Here is a 24,916-nt window from a genome sequence, read left to right on the forward strand (position 1 = left end):
CTTGGTGAGGGCATTGTCGAGCAGGACTACCAGCTATAACACCCGGGGAAACGGACAAGTTGAGAGGGAGAACTCAACGGTATGGAAGGCCATCCTTCTGGCCCTACGGTCTAGATGTCTCCCGGTTTCCTGCTTGCAGGAGGTCCTCCCTGATGCGCTCCACTCCATTCAGTCGCTCCTCTGCACAGCCACGAGCGAGACCCCTCACGACCGTCTATTTGTCTTCCCCAGAAATTCCACCTCCGGGGTCTCGCTTCCGTCCTGGCTGACAACACCGGGGCCTTCCTCCTCCGGAAGCACGTGAGGAGCCATAAGTCCGAACCCCTGGTCGAGAGGGTCCAGCTCCTACATGCCAACCCTCAGTATGCCTACGTGGCACACCGCAACGGCCAAGATACAGTCTCCCTCCGGGATTTGGCACCCGCCGGTTCCCCAGCCATTTGGTCCATCAAATCTACACCGAGAGCAAGAGCACCCTCCTTAATCCCTGTAACCCCGCGTAACCTGCACATTTTTGGACACTAGGGGCCAATTTATCATGGCCAATCCATCTAACCTGCACTTTTTGGACTGTGGGAGGAAACCGGAGCACCTGGAGTAAACCCACACGGACATGGGGAGAAAATGCAAACTCCACACAAATAGTCAACCAAGGCTGGAATTGAACCCGGGTCTCTGGCGCTGTGAGGCAGCAATGCTAACCACCATGCCACCCAATGGAATTGTCCTGCAGGACATCAGGAACTCCGCTAGAGGTCCATCCTCGGGTGCATTGACTGCACGTAACCTTATCCCATATAAGGTGATCTATGTGCCAGAACGAAATCTCGCAAAACCAAGTTGAAGTCCAACAGGTTTATTTGAAATCACAAGCTTTCGGAGTGCTGCTCTTTCATCAGGTGAAGTGCAAGAAAGTCTGGCTTCACCTGGGCAATCCAGAACAATCGATCCATTTGAATGGGGCCAATTATCTCCCGATGTTCTGTAGCTTTAAGCACCCCCTCCCCCATCCCAATTGGAATTGAACCCGGGTCTCTGGCGCTGTGAGGTAGCAGTGCTAACCACCCTGCCACCCAATGGAATTGACCTGCATGACATCAGGAACTCCGCCAGAGGTCCATCCTCAGGTTCATTGTCTGCACGTAACATCCCATACAAAGTGATCAATATGCCAGAATGAAATCTCTCAACACCAAGTTAAAGTCAAACAGGTTTATTTGAAATCACAAGCTTCAGTTATGTAGTTTGGAGAAGCTAAGGTTATTTTTTTTACTCAAAAGTAGTTGGAGAAGCTGGGGCTGTTCTCCTTGGAGAAGAGGTTTGATAGATGTGTTCAAGATCCTGATGGGTCTGGATAGAGTTGCTAAGGAGAAATCTGTTACCATTAGTTGGAGCATCGAGAACCAGAGGGTACAGATTTAAGGTAAGTGACAAAAAGATCAAAACAATGCCGTCCCTTGATTCAGGTTGCATGTTTTTCATGTGACCGAATCGGCCAATTCTCAGCCCACAGATCTTTGAACACATGGGGCAGGATGTCCCTCGAGGTAGTAGAATCCAGAATTTGCTTCCCTTTTCTGCGCCTGCTCTGCCCCTTAAGACGTGACTCAAAGCATGATGTAGCTTAATGGACAAGTTGTCACCATTTTGAACAGTTTGTAGCAAGCTCCTCCCCGATATTGAGGTTAATGCTTGTCATTCTTCAAGGAGAACTTCAGTGTGTCTTTAAAACATTTTCATTATCCGGCCCTGGAATATTGTTCATTTGTGAATTCAGGAACAGGACCTAGTGGGGAAGACAGTGCAGGATAGGTTGATTGGCCACGCTAAATTGCCACTTAATTGGAAAAATTTAATTAAAAAATATGTAGATTACTCTGTCGTCCTGAATGATACCAAATATCCTTCCTTATAAAGTATGTTTTGAAAACATCTAGGCTCTATCTGCTTCTATGTCCTTGTTTGGGTCCAGTTAGGGCTGGTTTAGCACAGGGCTAAATCTCTGGCTTTTAAAGCAGACCAAGGCAGGCCAGCAGCACGGTTCAATTCCTGTACCAGCCTCCCCGAACAGGTGCCGGAATGTGGCGACTAGGGACTTTTCACAGTAACTTCATTTGAAGCCTACTTGTGACAATAAGCGATTTTCATTTCATTTCTCTGGAGTGTACTCCAGTAAGACCATAAGACATAGGAGTGGAAGTAAGGCCATTCGGCCCATCGAGTCCACTCCACCATTCAATCATGGCTGATTTCAACTCCATTTACCCGCTCTCTCTCCATAGCCCTTAATTCCTCAAGAAATCAAGAATTTATCAACTTCTGTCTTAAAGACACTCAACGTCCCGGCCTCCACCGCCCTCTGTGGCAATGAATTCCACAGACCCACCACTCTCTGGCTGAAGAAATTTCTCCTCATCTCTGGTCTAAAGTGACTCCCTTTTATTCTAAGGCTGTGCCCCCGGGTCCTAGTCTCCCCTGCTAATGGAAACAACTTCCCTACATCCACCCTATCTAAGCCATTCATTATCTTGTAAGTTTCTATTAGATCTCCCCTCAACCTCCTAAACTCCAATGAATATAATCCCAGGATCCTCAGACGTTCATCGTATGTTAGGCCTCCCATTTCTGGGATCATCCGTGTGAATCTCCGCTGGACCCGCTCCAGTGCCAGTCTGTCCTTCCTGAGGTGTGGGGCCCAAAATGCTCACAGTATTCTAAATGGGGCCTAACTAATGCTTTATAAAGCTTCAGAAGTACATCCCTGCTTTTATATTCCAAGCCTCTTGAGATGAATGACAACATTGCATTTGCTTTCTTAATTACGGACTCAACCTGCAAGTTTACCTTTAGAGAATCCTGGACTAGGACTCCCAAGTCCCTTTGCACTTCAGCATTATGAATTTTGTCACCGTTTAGAAAATAGACCACGCCTCTATTCTTTTTTCCAAAGTGCAAGACCTCGCACTTGCCCACGTTGAATTTCATCAGCCATTTCTTGGACCACTCTCCTAAACTGTCTAAATCTTTCTGCAGCCTCCCCACCTCCTCCATACTACCTGCCCCTCCACCTATCTTTGTATCATCGGCAAACTTAGCCAGAATGCCCTCAGTCCCGTCATCTAGATCGTTAATATATAAAGAGAACAGCTGTGGCCCCAACACTGAACCCTGCGGGACACCACTCGTCACCGGTTGCCATTCCAAAAAAGAACCTTTTATCCCAACTCTCTGCCTTCTGCCTGATAGCCAATCGTCAATCCATGTTAGTACCTTGCCTCAAGTACCATGGGCCCTTATTTTACTCAGCAGTCTCCCGTGAAGCACCTTATCAAAGGCCTTTTGGAAGTCAAGATAGATAACATCCATTGGCTCTCCTTGGTCTAACCTATTTGTTATCTCTTCAAAGAACTCTAACAGGTTTGTCAGGCACGACCTCCCCTTACTAAATCCATGCTGACTTGTCCTAATCCGACCCTGCACTTCCCAAGAATTTAGAAATCTCATCCTTAACAATGGATTCTAGAATCTTGCCAACAACCGAGGTTAGGCTAATTGGCCTATAATTTTCCATCTTTTTCCTTGTTCCCTTCTTGAACAGGGGGTTACAACAGCGATTTTCCAATCCTCTGGGACTTTCCCTGACTCCAGTGACTTTTGAAAGATCATAACTAACACCTCCACTATTTCTTCAGCTATCTCCTTTAGAACTCTAGGATGTAGCCCATCTGGGCCCTGGGATTTATCAATTTTTAGACCTCTTAGTTTCTCTAGCACTTTCTCCTTTGTGATGGCTACCATATTCAACTCTGCCTCCTGACTCTCCGGAATTGTTGGGATATTACTCATGTCTTCTACTGTGAAGACTGACGCAAAATACTTATTTAATTCCTCAGCTATTTCCTTGTCTCCCATCACAAAATTACCAGCGTCATTTTGGAGCGGCCCAATGTCAACTTTTGCCTCCCCTTTGTTTTTAATATATTTAAAGAAACTTTTACTATCATTCCTAATGTTACTGGCTAGCCTACCTTCAAATTTGATCCTCTCTTTCCTTATCTCTCTCTTTGTTATCCTCTGTTTGTTTTTGTAGCCTTCCCAATCTTCTGACTTCCCACTACTCTTTGCCACATTATAGGCTTTCTCTTTTGCTTTGATGCATTCCCTAACTTCCTTTGTCAGCCATGGCTGCCTAATCCCCCCTCTGATAACCTTTCTTTTCTTTGGGATGAACCTCTGTACTGTGTCCTCAATAACTCCCAGAAACCCCTGCCATTGCTGTTCTACTGTCTTTCCCACTAGGCTCTGCTCCCAGTCGATTTTCGTCAGTTCCTCCCTCATGCCCCTGTAGTTACCTTTATTTAACTGTAACATCTTTACATCTGATTCTACCTTTCTTTCAAATTGGAGATTGAATTCGACCATATTATGATCACTGCCTCCTAAGTGCTCCCTTACTTTAAGATCTTTAATCAAGTCTGGCTCATTACATAACACTAAGTCCAGAATGGCCTGTTCCCTCGTGGGCTCCATCACAAGCTGTTCCAAAAAGCCCTCCTGTAAACATTCAATGAATTCCCTTTCCTTGGGTCCACTGGCAGTATTATTTACCCAGTCCACCTGCATATTAAAGTCCCCCATGATCACTGTGACCTTGCCTTTCTGACATGCACTTTCTATTTCGTGGTGCATTTTGTGCCCCTGGTCCTGACCACAGTTAGGAGGCCTGTACATAACTCCCATTATGGTTTTTTTGCCTTTGTGGTTCCTCAATTGTGGTCTCTATTGACCGTCCCTTTTTGTTTTCTTAGTGTGGTGGACCTTGGTTTACTGAGCCTTTCCATACACTGTGTCATATTTTGTGGGATGGGGACAATCGTAACCACTCTTGAGTTTTGTCTGTTCGTGTTTTTTTGTATTCCTAAGCAGCTACGCTCCCCGCTGATTACTTCACCTCTTGGTTCCCTGACTTTCCTTTCCCCCCCAATCTTTAGTTTAAAGTCCTATTGACCACCCTATTTACTCTTTTCGCCAGAACACTGGTCCCAGCTTGGTTCAGGTGGAGACCACCCCAACGGTATAGGTTCCCCCCTGTCCCAAAACTGATGCCAGTGTCCCATGAAAAGGAACCCCTCATTCCCACACCACTCTTTCAGCCACGTGTTAACTTCCCTTATTCTTGCCTCCCTATGCCAATTTGCACGTGGCTCGGGCAGTAATCCGGAGATTATGACCCTTGAGGACCTGTTTTTTAATTTGAATCCTAGCTCTTTATAATCTCTAAACAGGTCCTCTTTCCTAGACTTGCCTATGTTGTTGGTACCGACATGGACCACAACAACTGGATCCTCCCCCTCCCTCTCCAGTATCCTTTCAAGCCGGTCAGCGATGTCCCGCACCCCACCGGGCAGGCAACATACCATGCGGGACTCTTTATCCTGCTCACAAAAGATACTATCTATCCCCCTGATAATAGAATCCCCTACAACTACAACTTGCCTATTTACTCCCTCCCCTTGAATGGCCTGCTGAACCATGGTGCCTTGGTCAGCTGACTCATCCTTCCTGCAACCCTGTTCGCCATCCACACAGGGAGCAAGTGCCTCATACCTGTTGGACAGAGTCAAGGGCTGAGGCTCCTGAGTTCCTGACTGCTGGTTCCCTTTACCTGCCTGACTTGCAGTCACACCCTGCTGTCCCTGGCCACTGGCAGGATTTAAACTACTTACTCTGACAGGTGTGACTGCCTCCTGAAACACAGTGTCCAGGTAAGTCTCCCCCTCCCAGATGTGCCTCAGTGTTTGAAGCTCAGACTCCAGCTCATCAACTCTGAGCCGGAGCTCTTCGAGCAGCCAACACTTACTGCAGATGTGGTCGCTGCAGCTCGCAATGGGATCTACCAGCTCCCACATCAAACAGCTCAAGCACATCACCTGACCAGCCATCACTAATTAATTAATTAGTTTAATTTAAGTTTATGGTGGGGGGCAGCTTCAACCAATCAGACACTACCCTGCACTTTTAACTGAACTGAACAATAAACTTAAACACTTGCCTTTTCTTTTTTTTAAATTTACAGTACCCGATTATTCTTGTCCAATATTGGGCAATTTTTTAGTATGGCCAATCCATCTACCCTGCACATCTTTGGGTTCTGGGGGTGAAACCCATGCAGGGAGAATGTGCAAACTCCACACAAACAGTGACCTGGGGCTGGGATCGAACCCAGTCCTCCGCGCCGTAGGCAGCAGTGCTAACCATTGCGCCACCGCACCGCCCTAAATTTCCTTTTCACATCACATATTTTCTCTCTCCCTCAGAAAACAATTTCATGATACACCAAAAACACTTCCAAATGGACATCGTTGGTTATCCCTCGACTCGAGGAGAACTTCTACTCAGGGTCATGATTCTCTGCCATAGGTCTGCATCTGACCAAACAGCCTGATTGTCGTTCTCCTCCACCACCCAGATCTTTGGTCATATGGTTCCAAGAGGTAGTGGGATCTTCTTCCTTTTGTTTCCTTCGATGCTGACGCTCTGTCTTAGCATTAAGATGTTTTGACTTGAGGAATGCAGCTTGATGCACAGGTTGTTGCCATTTTCAATGATTAAGCGCCTTGCAGTCATTTATGTCGATGCTGCCAGGGTTCAGGAGAGCCACAGAGAATCTTAGGAGTGTTTTATTTGTCCTCTTTTGGAACACTGGCTATTTGACAGTTGAGAACATACAAACTACCAGGGAGATGGTTTTAAGTCATCAGTACACAGTGTCCAGTCTAACATAGTTGATTTTTCAGGAGTTTTGCCTAAATGCTTGTGCAACTGGTTTCGAGAAGGATACTAGCATTTGTTGCAGGTTCCTACCATTGAATCCAGAGGATGCTGAAGGAGTACTGTTGATGGAAATTCTCTGACACTTTTATGTGTCACTGATTTACAGAGGCCTCACTGCAGTGTGGTGATGACAACTGCCCTTGACTTGACTTGAAGATCTTTGTTGTCGTCTTTTGTAAAAGGCTGTGCTGGCATAGCTGATCCGGTGTTGAAGCATGGTGGGATATTGGTTAGCACTACTGTCTCACAGCACCAGAGACCCGGTTTCAAATCTGGCCTTGGGTCACTGTCTGTGTGGAATTTGCACTTTCTCCCGGTGTCTGCCTGGGTTTCCTCCAGGTGCTCCGGTTGTTTCCTCCCACAGTCCAAAGATTGGTCATTTTGAATTGCTCCTTAAGTCTACAGGGATGTGTAGGATGGGGTTACGGAGACGGGACACCTAGCTAACATGTTCTTTCCGAGGATTGGCAGACTCGATGGGCTGAATGACCTCCTTCTGCACTATTGAAATTCTTCTGCGCTATTGGAAATCCACAACATATTCCAGAAAAGTTATTTTTTACTTCCAGATAAAAGAGACCATCTGTAACCTTTCTCACAATCTCTTCCCTATTGCATGGAATTTTAAACAATTTCCAAATCACAGCAGAGCTTAAAACATAAGAAGCAAATACTGAAAATACAAGAAATACATAAAAGATATATTACCATCTGAATTGAATAGATGCATTAACTTTCAGATATTGAACCTTTTTTCTAGCATTTTGTGTTTTTAATTCCGATTCCATTCATATAAATGCTTGCCTATTCCCAAATAAAAAGGTTGGGGAAGGGGTGGAGCAAGGGGAATAGGAAAGAAAGAACAATCTTCTATTCTAAATCCCTTAGCACCCTGCGAATGACGTCCTACAGCAACCAACAAGGAAAGACTGGAATACAAAAGAACAAAGAAATGTACAGCACAGGAACAGGCTCTTCGGCCCTCCAAGCCCGTGCTGCCTACAAACTTCTACACTTCCTGGGTCCGTATCCCTCTATTCCCATCATATTCATGTATTTGTCAAGATGCCCCTTAAATGTCACTATCGTCCCTGCTTCCACCACCTCCTCCGGTAGCGAGTTCCAGGCACCCACTACCCTCTGTGTAAAAAAACTTGCCTCGTACATCTACTCTAAACCTTGCTCCTTTCACCTTAAACCTATGCCCCCTAGTAATTGAATAAAAACAGAAAATGTTGGAAATACTCATCAGGCCAGGTTGCATCTATGGAAAGAGAGAAATAGAATTAGCAAAAGAGCTAAACCAGGTTTTTAAAACGTACAGAAGCAAGGGAAGGAATGAATACAAAGGAAGGTCCATGATATGGTGGAGTCAGGAGTGATTAAATGACAAAAAGGATGATGGTGCAAGCAAAAAAGAGAGATCATGCGTCAAGTCCAAGAGAAAATTTTAGTTGTATCATCTCTAAATTATCCAAGTAGGGCTAGGCTGTGTTGTGTGTGGCACACAAGACAGAATAACTACCAAACCCAGCATATTTATTATAAATTAAAATAAAAGTGCAGGAAATACTCGGCAGATCTGGCAGCATCTGTGGAGAGAGAAACAGAGTTAACATTTTGAGTTAAATATGGCTCTTATTCAGAAGACTTTTTACTTTTAAGTCTAGCGGGACACGAACAAGCTGAAACAATGGGTCTATCAGAACAATTGTGGAATTTGGTAAGGAGGTAGAAGTGGGCTGTTGGAGAACAATGAGGTGGGAAACTGGAGGAAAAATCTCCAGAGATGAAAAGGTCCGTGACAGTCCTGGAAACAACAGCTTGACATTTGGTGGTGGAGTCATGGTCCAGGGGAGGTATGAAGAAGGGTCTGTGAGGCGCTCAGCCGTTGCAAGGTAGTAGTTAGAATGCCTGATAACAACAGTACCACCCTTGTTAGGAGGTTTGTGAACAGTGTCAGGGTTAGACCTGAGAGAATGGAGTGCAGCAAATTCAGAGGGAAACAGGTTAGAGTCAGTGATGTCACACCAACCGTTCTCAATGAAAAGATCAAAGGCAGGTAAGAGGCCAGAGGGAGGGATCCAGATGGAGGGTGGATACTGGAGCTGGGTGAAAGTGTTCACTGGTCAGGACAAGGAATCCTGGCCAAAGAAGTAAGCATGGTGGCGAAGGCAACAGAAGGGTTCAATGTTCTGCTGAGCTCAAAATTAACTGACGTTGGGAAGTAAGGCAGTAAAGTGGAGTCCTTTGCCAAGTACAGATTATTCAGTATCAGAGAATATGCAACAAAGGGTGGGATTAGAAGAAGGGATGGGTAGAAATGCAGGTTAATGATGACTTTAAACTAGTCAAAGGAGCTGAGGGCTCAGAAGAGGTTAGTAAAGTTTCCAGACCACGTAATAGAAGAGAGAATATAGAAGGTGGCAGGAATCGAACTTCAGGCAGAGAAAAAAAGGTGACAAATATGAGAAGAGAGGTGGTCACTGCAGGACTGAGAGTGTTTAAAAAAATAAATAAAAAAATATTTTATTGAAAATTTTTGGCCAACCATCACAGTACATTGTGTATCCTTTACACAGTAATATAACAATATAAATAACAATGGCCAGTTTTATAAACAAGAAATAAATAATATATAAACAAAAACAAAACTAAATGGCAACTGCCTTGTCCCAGATAAATATTCTCCAAAAATATGTTTTAACAGTCCAATATACAATTATCTATAACAACAACCTATACATATTATACTTATATATTAACATCCCTGAGAATCCCTCTGGTTCCTCCCCCCTCCCCTCCCACCTCCCCACCCCCCCTGGGCTGCTGCTGCTGTCTTCTTCTTTTCCATTCCCTCTATCTTTCTGTGAGGTATTCGACGAACGGTTGCCACCGCCTGGTGAACCCTTGAGCCGATCCCCTTAGAACGAACTTAATCCGTTCCAGCTTTATAAACCCTGCCATGTCATTTATCCAGGTCTCCACACCCGGGGGCTTGGCTTCCTTCCACATCAACAGTATCCTGCGCCGTGCTACTAGGGACGCAAAGGCCAAAACATCAGCCTCTCTCGCCTCCTGCACTCCCGGCTCTACTGCAACCCCAAATATAGCCAACCCCCAGCTTGGTTCGACCTGGACCACCACTACCTTCGAAAGCACCTTTGTCACCCCCACCCAAAATCCTTGTAGTGCCGGACATGACCAGAACATGTGGGTGTGATTCGCTGGGCTTTTCGAGCATCTCGCACACCTATCCTCTACTCCAAAAAATTTGCTAAGCCGTGTTCCAGTCATATGCGCCCTGTGTAACACCCTAAATTGTATCAGGCTTAGCCTGGCACACGAGGACGATGAGTTTACCCTACTTAGGGCATCAGCCCACAGCCCCTCCTCAATCTCCTCCCCCAGCTCTTCTTCCCATTTCCCTTTCAGCTCGTCTACCATAATCTCCCCCTCGTCTCTCATCTCCCTATATATGTCTGACACCTTACCGTCCCCCACCCATGTCTTTGAGATCACTCTGTCCTGCACCTCCTGCGTCGGGAGCAGCGGGAATTCCCTCACCTGTTGCCTCGTAAAAGCCCTCAGTTGCATATACCGGAATGCATTCCCTTGGGGCAACCCATATTTTTCGGTCAGCGCTCCCAGACTTGCAAACGTCCCATCTACAAACAGATCTCTCAATTGTGTTACTCCTGCTCTTTGCCATGTTCCAAATCCCCCATCCATTCTCCCCGGAGCAAACCTATGATTATTTCTTATCGGGGACCACACCGAGGCTCTCGTCTTTCCCCTATGCCGTCTCCATTGCCCCCAAATTTTCAGAGTAGCCACCACCACCGGGCTTGTGGTGTATTTCTTCGGTGAGAACGGCAACGGCGCCGTCACCATGGCTTGTAGGCAAGTCCCCCTACAGGACGCCTTCTCCAATCTCTTCCACGCCGCTCCCTCCTCTTCTCCCATCCACTTGCATACCATTGAGATGTTGGCGGCCCAGTAGTACTCACTCAGGCTCGGTAGCGCCAGCCCCCCCCCCTATCCCTACTACGTTGCAAAAATCCCTTCCTCACTCTCGGGGTCTTCCCGGCCCACACAAAACTCATGATACTCTTCTCAATCCTTTTGAAAAAAGCCTTCGTGATCACCACCGGGAGGCACTGAAACACAAAGAGGAATCTTGGGAGGACCACCATTTTAACCGCTTGTACCCTCCCTGCCAGTGACAAGGATACCATGTCCCATCTCTTGAAGTCCTCCTCCATCTGTTCCACCAGCCGCGTTAAGTTTAACCTATGCAATGTACCCCAATTCTTGGCTATCTGGATCCCCAAGTAGCGAAAGTCCCTTGTTACCTTCCTCAGCGGTAAGTCCTCTATTTCTCTGCTCTGCTCCCCTGGATGCACCACAAACAGCTCACTTTTCCCCATGTTCAGCTTATATCCTGAAAATTCTCCAAACTCCCCAAGTATCCGCATTATCTCTGGCATCCCCTCCGCCGGGTCCGCCACATACACCAATAAATCATCCGCGTAAAGAGATACCCGGTGTTCCTCTCCTCCCCTGAGTACTCCCCTCCACTTCCTGGAACCCCTCAATGCTATTGCCAGGGGCTCAATCGCCAGTGCAAACAATAATGGGGACAGAGGACATCCCTGCCTCGTCCCTCTATGGAGCCGAAAATACGCAGACCCCCGTCCATTCGTGACCACGCTCGCCATCGGGGCCCTATACAGCAGCTGTACCCATCTAATATACTCATCTCCAAAGCCAAATCTCCTCAACACCTCCCACAAATAATCCCACTCCACTCTATCAAATGCTTTCTCGGCATCCATCGCCACCACTATCTCCGCTTCCCCCTCTGGTGGGGGCATCATCATTACCCCTAGCAGCCTCCGTATATTCGTATTCAGCTGTCTCCCCTTCACAAATCCAGTTTGGTCCTCATGGACTACCCCCGGGACACAATCCTCTATCCTCATTGCCATTACCTTGGCCAGAATCTTAGCGTCTACATTTAGGAGGGAAATAGGTCTATAGGACCCGCATTGCAGCGGGTCTTTTTCCTTCTTTAGGAGAAGCGATATCGTTGCCTCCGACATAGTCGGGGGCAGCTGTCCCCTTTCCTTCGCCTCATTAAAGGTTCTCATCAGTATCGGGGCAAGCAAGTCCACATATTTCCTATAAAATTCGACTGGAAATCCATCCGGTCCCGGAGCCTTCCCCGCCTGTATACTCCTAATTCCTTTCACTACTTCCTCTATCTCGATCTGTGCTCCCAGTCCCACCCTCTCCTGCTCCTCCACCTTAGGAAATTCCAGCCGGTCCAGGAAGCACATCATTCTCTCCTTCCCATCCGGGGGCCGAGCTTCGTATAATCTTTTATAGAATGCCTTGAACACTCCATTCACTCTCTCCGCTCCCCGCTCTATCTCTCCTTCCTCATCCCTCACTCCCCCTATTTCCCTCGCTGCTCCCCTTTTCCTCAATTGATGGGCCAGCAACCTGCTCGCCTTCTCCCCATACTCATACTGCACACCCTGTGCCTTCCTCCACTGTGCTTCTGCAGTACCCGTTGTCAGCAAGTCAAATTCTACGTGTAACCTTTGCCTTTCCCTGTACAGTCCCTCCTCCGGTGCCTCCGCATATTGCCTGTCCACCCTCAGAAGTTCTTGCAGCAACCGCTCCCGTTCCCTACTCTCCTGCTTTCCTTTATGTGCCCTTATTGATATCAGCTCCCCTCTAACCACTGCCTTCAGCGCCTCCCAGACCACTCCCACCTGGACCTCCCCGTTATCATTGAGTTCCAAGTATTTTTCAATGTACCCCCTCACCCTTAGACACACCCCTTCATCTGCCATTAGTCCCATGTGCATTCTCCAGGGTGGACGCCCTTCTGTTTCCTCCCCTATCTCCAAGTCTACCCAATGTGGAGCGTGATCCGAAATGGCTATAGCCGTATACTCCGTCCCCCTCACCTTCGGGATCAACGCCCTTCCCAAAACAAAAAAGTCTATTCGCGAATAAACTTTGTGGACATAGGAGAAAAACGAAAACCCCTTACTCCTAGGTCTGCTAAATCTCCACGGGTCTACTCCTCCCATCTGCTCCATAAAATCTTTAAGCACCTTGGCTGCAGCCGGCCTCCTTCCAGTCCTGGATCTCGACCTGTCCAGCCCTGGCTCCAGCACCGTATTAAAATCTTCCCCCATTACCAACTTTCCCACCTCTAGGTCCGGGATGCGTCCTAGCATGCGCCTCATAAAATTGGCATCATCCCAGTTTGGGGCATATACGTTTACCAAGACCACCGCCTCCCCCTGTAATTTGCCACTCACCATCACGTATCTGCCCCCGCTATCCGCCACTATGGTCTTTGCCTCAAACATAACCCGCTTCCCCACTAGTATAGCCACCCCCCTGTTTTTCGCATCTAGCCCCGAATGAAACACCTGTACCACCCATCCTTTGCGTAGTCTAACCTGGTCTATAAGTTTCAAGTGCGTCTCTTGTAACATAACCACGTCTGCCTTAAGTTTCTTAAGGTGGGCGAGTACTCGTGCCCTCTTTATCGGCCCGTTCAGCCCTCTCACATTCCACGTGATCAACCGGGTTGGGGGGCTTTTTACCACCCCCCTTGTCGATTAGCCATCCCCTTTTTCCCAGCTCCTCACCCGGTTCCCACGCAGCTGTGTCCCCCCCCAGGCGGTGCCCCCCCGCCCACCCCACCCCATTCCGGCTCCCCCCTCTCCCCAGCAGCAGCAACCCAGTAACTCCCCCCTCCCACCCCCCCCCCCCCCCCCCCCCCCCGCTAGATCCCCCACTAGCGTAGTTACACCCCCCATGTTGCTCCCAGAAGTCAGCAAACTCTGGCCGACCTCGGCTTCCCCCCGTGACCTCGGCTCGCACCGTGCGACGCCCCCTCCTTCCTGCTTCCCTATTCCCGCCATGATTATCATAGCGCGGGAACAAAGCCCGTGCTTCCCTTTTGGCCCCGCCCCCCATGGCCAACGCCCCATCTCCTCCACCTCCCTTCCTCCCTCCACCACCACCTGTGGAAGAGAGAAAAGTTACCGCATCGCAGGATTAATAACATAAAACTCATCTTTCCCCCCCCTTTTTCCCCCCTCTTCGCCCCCCATACTCGCCCCACCACTTTGTTTCAAACGTTCTTTTTTAATAACCCGCTTATTCCAGTTTTTCTTCCACAATAAAAGTCCACGCCTCATCCGCCGTCTCAAAGTAGTGGTGCCTCCCTTGATATGTGACCCACAGTCTTGCCGGTTGCAGCATTCCAAATTTTATCTTTTTGTGAAGCACCGCCTTGGCCCGATTAAAGCTCGCCCTCCTTCTCGCCACCTCCGCACTCCAGTCTTGATATACGCGGATCACCGCGTTCTCCCACCTACTGCTCCGAGTTTTCTTTGCCCATCTAAGGACCATCTCTTTGTCCTTAAAACGGAGGAATCTCACCACTATGGCTCTAGGAATTTCTCCTGCTCTCGGTCCTCGCGCCATCACTCGGTATGCTCCCTCCACCTCCAGCGGACCCGCCGGGGCCTCCGCTCCCATTAACGAGTGCAGCATCGTGCTCACATATGCCCCGACGTCTGTTCCTTCTGCACCTTCAGGAAGACCAAGAATCCTTAAATTATTCCTCCTCGCGTCATTCTCCAGCACCTCCAGTCTTTCCACACATCGTTTATGGTGTGCCTCGTGGATCTCCGTCTTCACCACCAGGCCATCTTGGTTCTTGCTTGCCTTCCTTGCCGCTGCTCCAAAGGATCCACTGCAATCTGGCCACTTCCCTCTCCTTTTTCCATCCGTTTCCAGGGGGGATTCTCTTCTGGTTTACCGCACAGTGCTTCTAGCCGTTAAAATTGCCGTTGGGGCTCTTATTAAGAGCCCAAAAGTCCGTTCCACCGGGAGCTGCCGAAACGTGCGACTTAGCTGGTCATCGCCGCACCCGGAAGCCCAGGACTGAGAGTGTTGTACCTAAACACACGCAGTACACAGAACAAGGTAAATGAGCTTGTTGCGCACATTGAAATTGGCCGGTACGATGTTGTGGGTATCACAGAGACATGGCTGCAAGAGGATCAGAGCTGGAATCTAACAATCCAAGGATATGTGTCCTATCGAAAGGACAGGCAGATGGGCAAAGGAGGCGGGGTTGCATTGTTAGTAAGGAATGAAATGAAATCGATAGCAAGATGCAATACAGGATCAGAAGGCATAGAATCTGTGTAGGTAGAGTTGAGGAATTGCAAAGGTAAAAAGACCCTGATGGGAGTTATGTACAGGCCCCTTAGTAGTAGTCAGGATGTGGGACAGAAAATCAATTAGGGAGGACTTCCGGTTGCGGCGATGACCAGCTAAGCCGCACGTTTCGGCGGCTCCAGCTCAAATGGACCTTCGGGCTCTTTTAAGAGCCCCAACGTGAAATTCTTTTGTGACCAAACCCGGTGTGGGGTGAGGCAACAGGGAGTCGTCCCCCCCCCCCCCCCAGCGGAAAAGAAAAATATCGGCGGCGGCGGCCAGATCTCGGAGAATCCTGGAGGGCAGCGGCAGAAGAAAGAAAGGAGCAAGATGGCGTCGGAGGGAGCCCAGGCGACATGGGGACCGGACCAGGACAAATTTTTAAGACGGTGTGTGGAGATGCTTAAGAAGGAGGTGCTGGCCCCGATGCTACAGGCAATCGAGGGGCTTAAAGAGACAAAAGGCCCAGGAGATAGAGCTCCGTGTGGTGGAGCAGAAGGTAACGGACAACGAGGATGAGATCCTGGGCCTAGCGGTCAAAATGCAGACGCACGAGGCGCTCCATAAGAAGTGCATCAAAAGGATTGAAGTCCTGGAAAACAGATCAAGGAGAAAGAACCTCCGGATCCTGGGTCTCCCCGAGGGATTGGAAGGAGCTGACGGCGGGGCTTACGCGAGCACGATGCTACGCTCGCTAATGGGAGCTGAGGCCCCCTCGGGCCCCTTGGAAGTGGAAGGGGCCCACCGGGTCGCTGCGAGGAGACCAAAGGCTGGAGAACCACCTAGGGCGATGATCGTGCGATTTCACCGCTTCAGTGATAGAGAGGTGGTTCTGGGATGGGCCAAGAAGGTACGAAGTAGCAGATGGGAGAATGCGGTGATACGAGTGTATCAGGATTGGCGTGCGGAGGTGGCGAGAAGGAGGGGGAGTTTCAATAGAGCCAAGGAGGTGCTGCATAAGAAGAAAGTGAAGTTCGGAATGTTGCAGCCGGCGCGATTGTGGGTCACGCACCAGGATAGACATTACTATTTTGAAACGTCGGAAGAAGCATGGCCCTTCATTCAAAAAGAGAAACTGGACCAGAACTGAGGGACTGATGTTGGAGGGGAAACGAAAATGCTGATGTATAGAGGTGTAAATTGGGGAGGGGGGGACACTGAGAAATGTGGGCGCCGGTGGGGGGGGGGGGGGGGGGGGGGAGAAGAGACACAGGCGGGGGACGGGGAATGGGATCGGGGCGGTAGGGGGAGCTGCGCCATGGGGGGCGGGATGGCACTAGAAAGCGCGGGGTTTCTTTTTCTTTTCCCCCGCCAGAGACATGATGGCGGGAAGATAGGCGCAAGGAGGATGGGAGTTCCTCACACGGGGGGGGGGTCAAGGAGAGAGCGGGAGAAGCCGGGGTCAGTTGAAGTCAGCTGACGTTCGGAAGCAATATGGGGGGAGTAACCATGCTAGATGGGGATCTAGCGGTGGGGGGGGGGGGGGGAGGGAGGGTGGGGGGACTACTGGGTTGCTGCTGCGGAGATCGAAAGGGAGCTGGTAAGAGAAAAGGTGGTCGAGGCGGGAATGCGCCGCCTGAGGGATGGGTGGGTGCGCGGAATCGGGATGTGGGACTGGCCAAGAGAGGGTGATGGCTAGTCGACAGGGGAGGGGGGCCGGCAGCCCCCCAGTCCGGCTGATCACATGGAACGTGAGAGGCCTAAATGGGCCGATTAAGAGGGCCCGAGTGTTCGCACACTTAAAAGGGGCTGAAGGCAGATGTGGCCATGCTTCAAGAGACGCATCTGTGACAAAACATAAATAATGACAAAACATAAATTTCTTTACCCGTCAGTCTGGCCTCAATAAAAGCCGAGATGGATTTGCAGGTACAGCATTAGTTATTTTATTTGACTTGCAAGTCTGTCTCAATTCACAGTGGTACAGAACACATCCTGCCTTCTGCACCCCCGGAATCGAGTGAGTCTGTAGAACAAAGACGTCTCTACTGATACATTTCAAATGGCATCAAGTTTCACATACACGATTCCCATAGGTCATCCTATACCCCTCCTGACCTGGCCATACATCCTAATTGGCTCACTTCTCATCCCTTCCTCTGGCCTCCTATAACCCAGCATCCTTTTCTCCTCCTTATCTGGACACTCCTGCCCCTTGCTTTGCCATGCGTTCTAAAATCCTTTGTCTGTGAACTAACAGAATCAGAACTAACAGAATCAGACCGGCCTATGTTTACATTACAGTAACTAATATCTCTAAAGTAACTATTTTATATCACATTTGTCATCTGAAGGTGGCGGACCAGGTTAGGTTAAGGAAAGGATGGGTGGGACAGGTGTTCCACTCAAGGCTGGACGCAAAGAATAGAGGGGTGGCCATATTGGTGGGGAAACGGGTGTCGTTCGGTGCTAGGAACATTGTAGCGGACAGCGGGGGCAGATATGTGATGGTGAGTGCAGGGAATGGAGGTCGTGCTGGTCAACGTATATGCCCCGAACTGGGATGATGCGGGATTTATGAAGCGGATGCTGGGACGCGTCCCGGACCTGGAGGTAGGAAACCTGGTAATGGGGGGGGGGGGGAACTTCAACACCGTGCTAGACCCAGGGTTAGATAGATCTAGATCCAGGACCAGAAGAAGGCCGGCAGCGGCCAAGGTGCTTAGGGGGTTTATGGACCAAATGGGGGGAGTAGATCTATGGAGATTTTGCTAGGCCGCTGGCCAAAGAGTTCTCCTTTTTCTCCCACGTCCATAAGGTATACTCCCAGATAGATTTCTTCGTTTTGGGAAGGTCACTGATTTCGAGGGTGGAAGGAACGGAGTACTCGGCCATAGCTGTTTCAGACCATGCCCCACATTGGGTGGGTCTGGAACTAGGAGAGGAGAGGGAGCAGTGTCCACTCTGGCGACTGGATGTGGGATTATTGGCGGATGAGGGAGTCTGCGGAAGAGTGTGGGGATGTATCGAAAGGTACCTGGAGGCCAACGATGATGGGGAGGTCCGAGTGGGGGTAGTATGGGAAGCGCTGAAGGCGGTGGTCAGGGGGGAGTTGATCTCCATCAGGGCTCACAAGGGGAAAACAGAGGCCAAATAAAGGGAAAGATTACTGGAGGCGATTGAGTGTGGATAAAAAATATGCGGAGGCCCCGGACGAAGGACTATACAGGGAGAGGCGACGACTCCAGACGGAGTTTGACCTGCTGACCACAGGGAGGGCAGAGGCACAGTGGAGGAAGGCACAGGGGATGAGATATGAATATGGGGAAAAGGCGAGTCGCCTGTTGGCCCACCAGCTTCGAAAGAGGACAGCGGCGAGGGAAATAGGGGGAGTTAGGGATGAAACGGGAACACGGTGCGGAGAGCAGCGAAGGTAAATGAGGTGTTCAAGACCTTTTATGAGAGGTTATATAGGTCCCAACCCCCGGAGGGAAAAGAGGGGATGCAGCAGTTTCTGGACCAACTAAGGTTCCCAAGGGTGGAGAAGCAGGAGGTGGCAGGCCTGGGGGCGCCAATTGGGGTGGACGAGGTGACCAAAGGGCTGGGGAACATGCAGGCAGGGAAGGCCCCGGGACCTGACTGGTTCCCAGTGGAATTTTATAGGAAATATGTGGACTTGTTGGCCCCACTGCTGGTAAGAACCTTTAACGAGGCCAGAGAAGGGGGGACCCTACCCCCGACAATGTCGGAGGCGACGATATCACTAATCCTGAAGCGAGATAAAGACCCGCTGCAATGCGGGTCTTATAGGCCTATCTCACTCCTAAATGTGGACGCCAAGTTGCTGGCAAAAGTGCTGATAGAGGATTGTGTCCCGGGGGTGGAGCACGAAGATCAGACAGGGTTTGTAAAGGGGAGACAATTGAATGTCAACGTGCGACGGCTATTGGGGGAGATAATGATGCCCCCAGCAGAGTGGGAGGCAGATAGTGGCGGCAATGGATGCAGAGAAGGCATTTGATAGGGTAGAGTGGGAGTATCTATGGGAGGTGCTGAGGAGGTTCGGGTTCGGGGAGGGGTTTGTCAGCTGGGTTAAACTCCTCTATAGGGCCCCAATGGCAAGTGTAGTCACCAATCGGCAAAAGTCGGAGTATTTTCGGCTACATAGGGGAACAAGACAGGGATGCCTGCTGTCCCCATTACTGTTCGCGCTGGCAATTGAATCACTGGCCATAGCGCTGAGTGTCTCCAGGAAATGGAGAGGGGTGGTTAGAGGGGGAGAGGAACACCGAGTGTCACTCTACGCGGATTACCTACTGCTGTATGTGGTGGATCCAGTGGGGGGGATGACAGAGGTCATGCAGATATTGAGGGAGTTTGGAGATTTCTCGGGATATAGGCTTAACATGGGAAAGAGTGAGCTTTTCGTGATACACAGTGGGGACCAGAGTAGAGGGATAGATGGCCTGCCGCTGAGAGTGGAAAGAAACTTCTGATACCTGGGGATTCAGATAGCCAGGAGCTGGGGAACCTTACACAGACTCAATCTGACTCGGCTGGTGGAGCAAATGGAAGAGGATTTCAAAAGGTGGGATCTGCAGCCGCTGTCACTGGCGGGCAGGGTGCAGGCTACTAAGATGATGGTCCTCCCGAGGTTCCTATTTGTGTTTCAATGTCTCCCTATATTGATCACTAAGGCCTTTTTCAAAAAAATAGATAGGAGCATCATGAGCTTCGTGTGGGCAGGGAAAGCCCCGAGGGTAAGGAGGGGGTTCCTGCAACGTAGCAGAGACAGAGGGGGACTGGCAATGCCGAATTTGGGCGACTACTACTGGGCCGCCAACGTGGCGATGATCCGTAAGTGGATGATAGAGGGGGTGGCGTGGAAAAGGCTGGAGATGGCGTCCTGCAAAGGAACAAACTTAAAAGCGCTGGTGATGGTGCCACTACCGCTCTCCCCGAAAAAGTTTACCACGAACCCAGTGGTGGCGGCAACATTCAGTATCTGGGGGCAATGGAGGCGACAGAGGGGTGTGTTGGGAGCCTCGGTGTGGTCCCCGATCAGGAACAACCATAGGTTTGCCCCAGGGAGGTTGGACAGAGGGTTCCAGAGCTGGCACCGGGCAGGAATTAGGAAAGTGGGAGACTTATTTATAGATGGGACGTTTGCGAGCTTGGGAGCGCTAGAGGAAAAGTATGAGCTGCCCCACGGGGAATATCTTTAGGTATATGCAGGAGAGAGCGTTCACGAGACAACAGGTGAGGGAATTTCCGCTGTTCCCGACACAAGGGATCCAGGACAGGGTGCTTTCGGGGGTGTGGGTCGGGGAGGGCAAAGTGTACGAAATATACCGGGAGATGAGAGAAGAGGGGGAGGAGCTGGTAGAAGAACTGAAGGGAAAATGGGAAGAAGAGCTCGGGGAGGAGATTGAGGAGGGTTTGTGGGCTGATGCCCTAAGTAGGATAAATTCCTCTTCCTCGTGTGCCAGGCTTAGCCTGGTCCAATTTAAGGTGCTACATAGAGCACACATAACGGGAGCGAGGTTGAGCAGGTTCTTCGGAGTGGAGGACAAATGCGGGAGGTGCGGGGGAAGCCCGGTGAACCACACACATATGTTTTGGTCATGTCCGGCATTGGAGGGGAGTGGCGGGAGTGATCTTGAAGGTGGTGAAGGTCCGGGTCAAGCCAAGCTGGGGGTTAGCTATATTTGGGGTAGCGGATGAGCCGGGAGTGCAGGAGGTGAAAGAGGCCGATATTGTGGCCTTTGCGTCCCTAGTAGCCCGGCGTAGGATATTACTCATGTGGAAGGAAGCGAAACTCCCCGGCGTGGAGGCCTGGATAAACGATATGGCGGGGTTCATAAAACTGGAGCGGATGAAGTTTGCGCTGAGAGGATCGGCTCAAGGGTTCACCAGGCGGTGGCAACCGTTCCTCGACTATCTAGCGGAATGTTAGGGGGAAAATAGATAGCCAGCAGCAGCAGCCCGGGGAGGGGGGGGGGGGGGGGGTGGAGGGAGGGAAAGGGGGGGGGGGGTAAATTGTTTGTGTTCTAGATGGGGTGAGGGGGCGGGGGGAGCACTATTTTGTGTTATTTTGTTAGTTCACTATTTTATTTGAACAATGTTATCTATCAGTTATCATGTTACCATTTTTGTTGATTTGTAAGGGGGAAAAATTGTGTTCGAAAACTTTAATAATTAAAAAAAAAAGAAAATCAATTAGGAGATAGAAAGGGCGGGATGTGGCGCAGTGGTTAGCATTGGGACTGCGGCGCTGAGGACCCGGGTTCGAATCCCGGCCCTGGGTCACTGTCCATGTGAAATTTGCACATTCTCCCCATGTCTGCGTGGGTTTCACCCCCCACAACCCAAAGATGTGCAGGTTTGGTGGATTGGCCATGCTAAATTGCCCCTTAATTGGATAAAAAATTATTGGGTACTCTAAATTTAAAAAAAAGAGATAAGAAAGGCAATATTACAATAATCATGGCGGACTTCAATATGCGGGTGGACTGAGAAAATCAGGTTGGTAGTGGATCACAAGAAAAATAATTTGTGGAATGTCTTTGAGATGGTTTCTTTGGAGCAGCTTGCGACAGAGCACGGTAGCATAGTGGTTAGCACAATTGCTTCACAGCTCCAGGGTCCCAGGTTCGATTCCCGGCTTGGGTCACTGTCTGTGCGGAGTCTGCACATCCTCCCCGTGTGTGCGTGGGTTTCCTCCGGGCTCTCCGGTTTCCTCCCACAGTCCAAAGATGTGCAGGTTAGGTGGATTGGCCATGATAAATTGCCCTTAGTGTCCAAAATTGTCCTTAGTGTTGGGTGGGGTTACTGGGTTATGGGGATAGGGAAGGGGTGTGGGCTTGGGTGGGGTGCTCTTTCCAAGAGCCGGTGCACTCGATGGGCCGAATGGCCTCCTTCCGCACTGTAAATTCTATGAAATACTCTATAAGAGCCTACCAGGGAACAGGCAATTCTTGATTTGGTGATGTGTAATGAGGCAGACTTGATTGGGAAACTTAAGGTGAACGAACCCTTAGGGAGCAGTGACCACAATATGATAGAATTTACCTCAGTTTGAAAGGAAGAAGCTGGAATCAGATGTAATGGACCTCCAATTAAATAAAGGTAACTACAAAGACATGAGGGAGGAGCTGGCCAGAGTTGATAGGGAGGGGAGCCTAGCAGGGAAGACAGTGGAACAGCAATGGCAGGAATTTCTGGGGATTATTCGGGAGGCGCAACAGACATTAATTCCAAAGAGAAGGAAACATGCTAGAGGGAGGACAAGGCATCAATGACTGACTAGGGAAGTCAAGGACAGCATAAAAGAAAAGCATACAAAGTGGTGAAATTAGTGGGAAGTTAGAGGATTGGGAAGCCTTTAAAAGCAAACAGAGGACAACTAAAAAAGCAATAAGACGGGAGAAGATGAAATATGAATGTATGCTAGCTGATAATGTAAAAGAAGATAGGAAGAGTTTTTTCAATATATAAAAGATAAGAGAGCGGCAAGAGTACACATTGGACCACTGGAAAACGAGGCTGGAGAAGTAGTAATAGAAAACAAAGAAATGGCAGAGGAACTGAATAGTTACTGTGCATCAGTCTTCACGATGGAAGACATAAGTGGGATACCAGAACTCCATGAGAATCAGAGGGCAGAGGTGGGTGTAGTGGCCATCACTAAGGAGAAAGGTCTGAAGGTGGATAAGCCACCTGGACCAGATGGACTACACCCCAGGGCTCTAAAGGAGATAGCCGAGGAGATTGTGGTGATCTTACAGGAATCACTGGAGGCAGGGAGGATATCAGAGGATTGGAAAGTAGCTAATGTAACACCGCTGTTTAAGAAGGGAGGGAGGCAGCAGATGGAAAATTATAAGCCAGTTAGCCTGACTTCTGTCATTGGCAAGATTTTAGAATCCAATATTAAAGATGAGATCGCGGAGTATATGGAGTCCCCTTATTTTGTTTAATTTTGGGCATGATTAAGATCTGCTTATTTAAATGAATAGGCTTATTTAAATATGAGTTCGCAGGATTCTCCCGGTGCCCGTTTCTCCCGGTGCCAGAGCCGTTGTGTATTTCAAGAACTGTTTTTATTTCAGATTTGCAGCATCCTACGCCTGAACCAGGTAGGCAGTACAGCGGCTAGCACTGTTGCTTCACAGCGCCAGGGTCCCAGGTTTGATTCCTGGCTTGGGTCACTGTGTGGAGTCTGCACGTACAAATCCCGAAAGACGTGCTGTTAGGTAATTTGGACATTCTGAATACTCCCTCAGTGTACCTGGACAGTGTAACTTCATTGCAGTGTTAATGTAAGCCTACTTGTGACAAAGATTATTATTAGGTAGGTAACAATGCAGTCAGGAAACATTCACTGATTTTTGTTTCTCGTTATCCCCAGGCCTCTAAAGGATCATATTCAGTCACAGGCAATTCTTACCCTGTGTCTCGGTTGGCCGACCCCACTATGCTCTCTTTATTCAGGCTGACAACCATCACCCTCAGAAATATGCACACACACAATTAAACTTGTTTCCTCACAATCCACTTCTCTCCGCAATTCCTAACCTTCCAAATCTCATTTCCACCTACGCTTGTTTTGACGCCTGCCGTAATTCACACCGCCGGCCGCAGTGCTGTAAAATAAGCGCTGTCGCGGAGTACGGGCAGTAACCATGGCGATGGCCCGAGCGGCGGCAGCAGCCGCCGGGCGCTGAGCGGGAGCCGCCCGGACTGGAACCACGGCCCGGTTCCCCCGACACACAATGAGGTCGGTCAGTTATGTGGAGAGGGTGGCGCTGGATTTCAGCGGAAACCTGTTCACACAGGCTATCTGTCTGGGAGACACCGACAACGACGGGGTAAATGGTTCGGGGCCAGCCCCGCTTCCTTATTTCCACAAACTGTTATAGCCAAGAAGCTAACAGGATTTAACTGCAGAAACTGTACCCCTGACAGGCCGGGACTCTCTATCAACAGCAACTGTACCCCTGACAGGCCGGGACTCTCTATCAACAGCAACTGTACCCCTGACAGGCCGGGACTCTCTATCAACAGCAACTGTACCCCTGACAGGCCGGGACTCTCTCTATCAACAGCAACTGTACCCCTGACAGGCCGGGACTCTCTCTATCAACAGCAACTGTACCCCTGACAGGCCGGGACCCTCTCTATCAACAGCAACTGTACCCCTGACAGGCTGGGACTCTCTCTATCAACAGCAACTGTACCCCTGACAGGCCGGGACTCTCTCTATCAACAGCAACTGTACCCCTGACAGGCTGGGACTCTCTCTATCAACAGCAACTGTACCCCTGACAGGCCGGAAGTCCCGCTATTAACAGCAACTGTACCTCTGACAGGCCGGGACTCTATCAACAGCAACTGTACCCCTGACAGGCTGGGACTCTCTCTATCAACAGCAACTGTACCCCTGACAGGCCGGGACTCTCTCTATCAACAGCAACTGTACCCCTGACAGGCCGGGAGTCCCGCTATTAACAGCAACTGTACTTCTGACAGGCCGGGACTCTCTCTATCAACAGCAACTGTACCCCTGACAGGCCGGGACTCTCTCTATTAACAGCAACTGTACCCCTGACAGGCCGGGAGCCCCGCTATTAACAGCAACTGTACCCCTGACAGGCCGGGAGCCCCGCTATTAACAGCAACTGTACCCCTGACAGGCCGGGACCCTGTCTATTAACAGCTACTGTACCTCTGACAGGCCGGGACTCTCTCTATTAACAGCAACTGTACTCCTGACAGGCCAGGACTCTCTCTATTAACAGCAACTGTACTCCTGACAGGCCGGGACCCCGTCTATTAACAGCAACTGTACCTCTGAGAGGCCGGGAGCCCCTCTATTAAC

At 49.7% G+C, this 24,916-nt stretch overlaps 1 protein-coding gene and 1 long non-coding RNA gene across 3 annotated transcripts in view; one reads left to right on the forward strand and one right to left on the reverse strand.

The window, feature by feature from the left end:
• Positions 1 to 24,916, forward strand: part of itfg2 (integrin alpha FG-GAP repeat containing 2) — a 156,906-nt gene that overhangs the window by 4,057 nt on the left and 127,933 nt on the right. The window contains exon 1 of one of the 2 annotated variants that reach the window (XM_072484675.1): positions 23,719 to 23,906. The exons of the other annotated variant lie outside the window; for it this stretch is intronic. Coding sequence (XP_072340776.1) covers positions 23,811 to 23,906 — 96 coding nt within the window. The 5' untranslated portion in view covers positions 23,719 to 23,810. Of the gene's footprint in view, positions 1 to 23,718; positions 23,907 to 24,916 lie in introns of those variants that run through there. 2 annotated transcript variants of the gene reach the window in all.
• LOC140396280 (uncharacterized) lies at positions 1,198 to 23,632 on the reverse strand. The gene is made up of 2 exons (XR_011936503.1): positions 23,486 to 23,632; positions 1,198 to 1,786 (listed from the first exon to the last, which is right to left on the reverse strand). It is a non-coding gene; the product is annotated as an uncharacterized lncRNA (long non-coding RNA).

This window comes from Scyliorhinus torazame, chromosome 19 (genome assembly GCF_047496885.1).
Source record: "Scyliorhinus torazame isolate Kashiwa2021f chromosome 19, sScyTor2.1, whole genome shotgun sequence".
Lineage (NCBI taxonomy): Eukaryota > Metazoa > Chordata > Chondrichthyes > Carcharhiniformes > Scyliorhinidae > Scyliorhinus > Scyliorhinus torazame.